The sequence below is a fragment of the Helianthus annuus genome, chromosome 17, assembly GCF_002127325.2.
Source record: "Helianthus annuus cultivar XRQ/B chromosome 17, HanXRQr2.0-SUNRISE, whole genome shotgun sequence".
Classification (NCBI taxonomy): Eukaryota; Viridiplantae; Streptophyta; class Magnoliopsida; order Asterales; family Asteraceae; genus Helianthus; species Helianthus annuus.
The window spans coordinates 166577813-166581165 of NC_035449.2; the positions used below are offsets into that span (position 1 = coordinate 166577813).

Sequence of the window (3353 nt, forward strand, 5' to 3'; positions counted from 1 at the left end):
AACTCCTTTTGTGTAAAGATGTACTTCAAGCTCTTATGATCAGTGAAAATATCACAAGTCTCTCCGTACAAATAATGTCGCCAAATCTTTAGAGCAAAGATAACGGCGGCAAGCTCAAGGTCATGTGTCGGATAATTAACCTCATACGGCTTCAACTGGCGTGAGGCATAAACAGTAACCTTATTGTGTTGCATCAAAACACATCCGAGTCCCTTCTTTGAAGCATCGCTATAAATCTGAAATCCACCTGTACCTGATGGAAGTGTGAGAATCGGGGCAGACACTAACCTTTTCTTCAACTCCTGAAAACTTTTCTCTCTATCATCGTTCCAAGCGTACTTAACCCCTTTTCTTAGAAGTTGGGTTAGAGGTAAGGCAATGGTTGAAAATCCTTCGACAAATCTGCGATAATATCCGGTGAGGCCAAGAAAACTGCGAACCTCGGTGACTGAGGTAGGTGTAGGCCATTTAGTGATTGCTTCCACCTTAGTAGGATCCATTGAAATACCTTCAGCGGAAACCACATGACCAAGAAAAGCTACTTGGTCTAACCAGAACTCGCACTTCGAAAATTTTGCATAAAGCTTCTTCTGTCGCAAAATTTCAAGTACGGTACGAAGATGGTACTCATGTTCTTCCTTGCTCTTAGAATAGACCAAAATATCATCGATGAAGACTATGACGAATTTATCGAGAAACTCGTGAAAGACTCGATTCATTAGGTCCATGAAAACAGCTGGAGCATTGGTTAACCCGAATGGCATAACCAAAAACTCATAATGACCATACCGAGTGCGGAAAGCTGATTTAGGAATTTCTGAATCTTTGATCTTCAGCTGGTGATACCCAGACCTTAGATCGATCTTAGAAAAACATTTAGCACCCTGAAGTTGATCAAACAGATCATCTATGCGAGGTAGCGGATATCGATTCCGAATGGTGATTTTGTTCAACTCTCGATAGTCAATACAAAGTCCCATAGAACCATCCTTCTTTTTCACGAACAAGACCGGTGCGCCCCAAGGCGAGACACTAGGTCTAATAAAACCAAGTTCCAACAACTCTTGTAACTGCTCTTTGAGCTCCTTGAGCTCTAGAGGCTCCATGCGGTACGGTGCTTTAGAAAGTGGTTCAGCACCAGGAATCAGATCAATAGTGAACTCCACTTCGCGATCTGGTGGGAGTCCATGCAGCTTTTCAGGAAATACATCCAGAAACTCATGGACAATTGGATAATCGAAGATGTTGGGCTCATTCGACGACGTAGCTTTTATCGAAGCCAAGAATGCTACACACCCGTGTGAAAGAAACTTTTGGGCCTTAAATGCAGAGATTATTTTCAATGGCTTACGAGGTTGAGTCCCTTGATAAATGAATTTCAGACGTTGAGGATTTCCAAAAAGAATGCGGCGAGTCTGACATTCAATCGAGACGTTATGCCGAGAGAGCCAGTCCATGCCAAGAATAACATCGAAGTCATTATCTGAATGGGATACAAATTTGCGGGACGAAAAATGGACGCGATTTGGATCGGACAATCTCGATAAACATGAGAGATGATAGTAGAATTTCTTAAGGGAGTAGATATCACTAAAGGATACTCTAGAGTAGTAGGCCTAGTCATCAAGTGCATAGCAAATAAGAGAGATACCACAGAATGTGTTGCACCAGTATCAAACAAGGCATAGATATCACGTTCACCAATGCGTAAATAACCAGAAACCGTACCTGGGGCATTTGCTACGTCATCAGCTGTCAGCACGAACACACGTCCTCCCACAGCAGGTCTAGCATTACCCCCGGTATTGGCTTTAGGGGCAAGCTGAGGGAAAGCTTTAATCATGTGTCCTGCATCTCCACATTTGAAACTAAGGCCTTCAGCTCGGCGACAAATACCTTTTGAGGTTTCCCGCAAGTGGCGCAAGGAGGATCACGATTCGGTTGTGGGTTTTGTTGATTCAGTGGTTGTGCTCTAATGGGGGCCTGATTCTGTTGTGTCTGGTTCTGTGCAGGCTTATGATTTTGATTTCGATTCCCCCCATTTCGTGAATGATTGTTGAAATTCTTATCAGAACAATGTTTACGGTCTCGGGGTGCTAAGGACTGATCGTTTCCAGCGCGAAAAGAAGAGTGATCCTGATTATTTTCCCTTGGGCGTTTGCGGTTATCATCAAACGCCTTCTGACGATGCTTCTTATCGTTATCCAAGTTCTTAACCGCGTCAACAATCTCATTAATGTCATTGAAACGAAGATTCAGGATAAACTTCCTATCCCGGTCACATATAGCCCACTTGAAAGAGTTTGTCTGCAGCTCTATCGTGCCAGCGGCGGGGCCTAGAAAACTAACCAAGCGACAGAAACGGTTCTTAAATTCCATGATAGGCTCATCATTTCTCTGCATGATGGATAAATACTCTCTCAGATATTCACTACGATCAGCATCAGTGAAATACTGCTGATAAAACAATGAGCAAAACTCATCCCATGAGAGTGTAGCTGCGTAATTATCTCCTCCATGAGAACTTTTCAAAATCTTCCACCACCTATGAGCATCATCCTCCAATTTGTAAGTAGCAAGCCTGACTTTGAACACATCATCAACGCCCAACACTTCAAACAATTTCTCGATATGAGCGATCCAGTTTTCCGCCTCAACTGGTGTAGTAGCAGTACTAAATTATTTTGGCTTTTGTTTTTGGAAGTGTGCAAGCCATTGAGGGATGCTAACAGGAGGGTTAACATTATTTCCGAGAGGTGGCCTGTCGTGGTTACCTCCTGGTGGTGGTCCGTTATGGTTACCTCCTGGTGGTGGTCCATTGTGGTTACCTCCTGGTGGTGGTCCATTATGGTTACCTCCATGATTCATTTGTTGTAACTGCTGTAATAAGTTAGGAACTAAACCCGCAATAGCTGTATTGACGGCGTTAGCAACAAGAGCCTCGAGAGGAGTGTCATCTGAGGTATTAGTCCCACTATGACGAGTATTCACACGTCTTTTAGGAGCCATCTGAAAAGAAGACCTTCAGATGAGCATTGAGATTTTACATTAAGCGGAAAAATGGCAAAGAGGAATCCTAACCCGATGTCTACCCATTACCTCACGTGTTTTGTTATTAAGGTTTAAGTTTTCTACAGGAAAGAGCCTTGGCTCTGATACCATAACTGTAACACCCCAACCCGAGGCAGGTCGGAGCGTCACTATTACGAATACCATAACCAAAACACATCCACTTAATATAAGACAGGATTCAAGGTGACATACACGTCTCAAAATACCCTAAGTCTTAAGTTCATTTAAAAGTACATGATTTAACAAAATAAAGAGTCTTTAAATACTCTTGAACATCCATT

At 42.9% G+C, this 3353-nt stretch overlaps 1 protein-coding gene across 1 annotated transcript; it reads right to left on the reverse strand.

Moving 5' to 3' along the window:
• Window positions 1-1839: 1839 nt before the first annotated feature.
• On the reverse strand, window positions 1840-3009 carry LOC110932577. Its single transcript, XM_022175904.1, has 2 exons — window positions 2775-3009; window positions 1840-2657 (listed from the first exon to the last, which is right to left on the reverse strand). Exons 1-2 carry the CDS (start codon window positions 3007-3009, stop codon window positions 1840-1842), a joined length of 1053 nt encoding a protein of 350 aa, XP_022031596.1.
• Between the last annotated feature and the right edge of the window lie 344 nt (window positions 3010-3353).

Coding starts and splice junctions, on each gene's coding strand:
- LOC110932577 (XM_022175904.1), bottom strand. CDS start 3,009: ATGGCTCCTAAAAGACGTGTGAATACTCGTCATAGTGGGACTAATACC. Junction 2,658..2,774: donor TAACGGACCACCACCAGGAG/GTAACCACGACA, acceptor CTACTACACCAG/TTGAGGCGGAAAACTGGATC.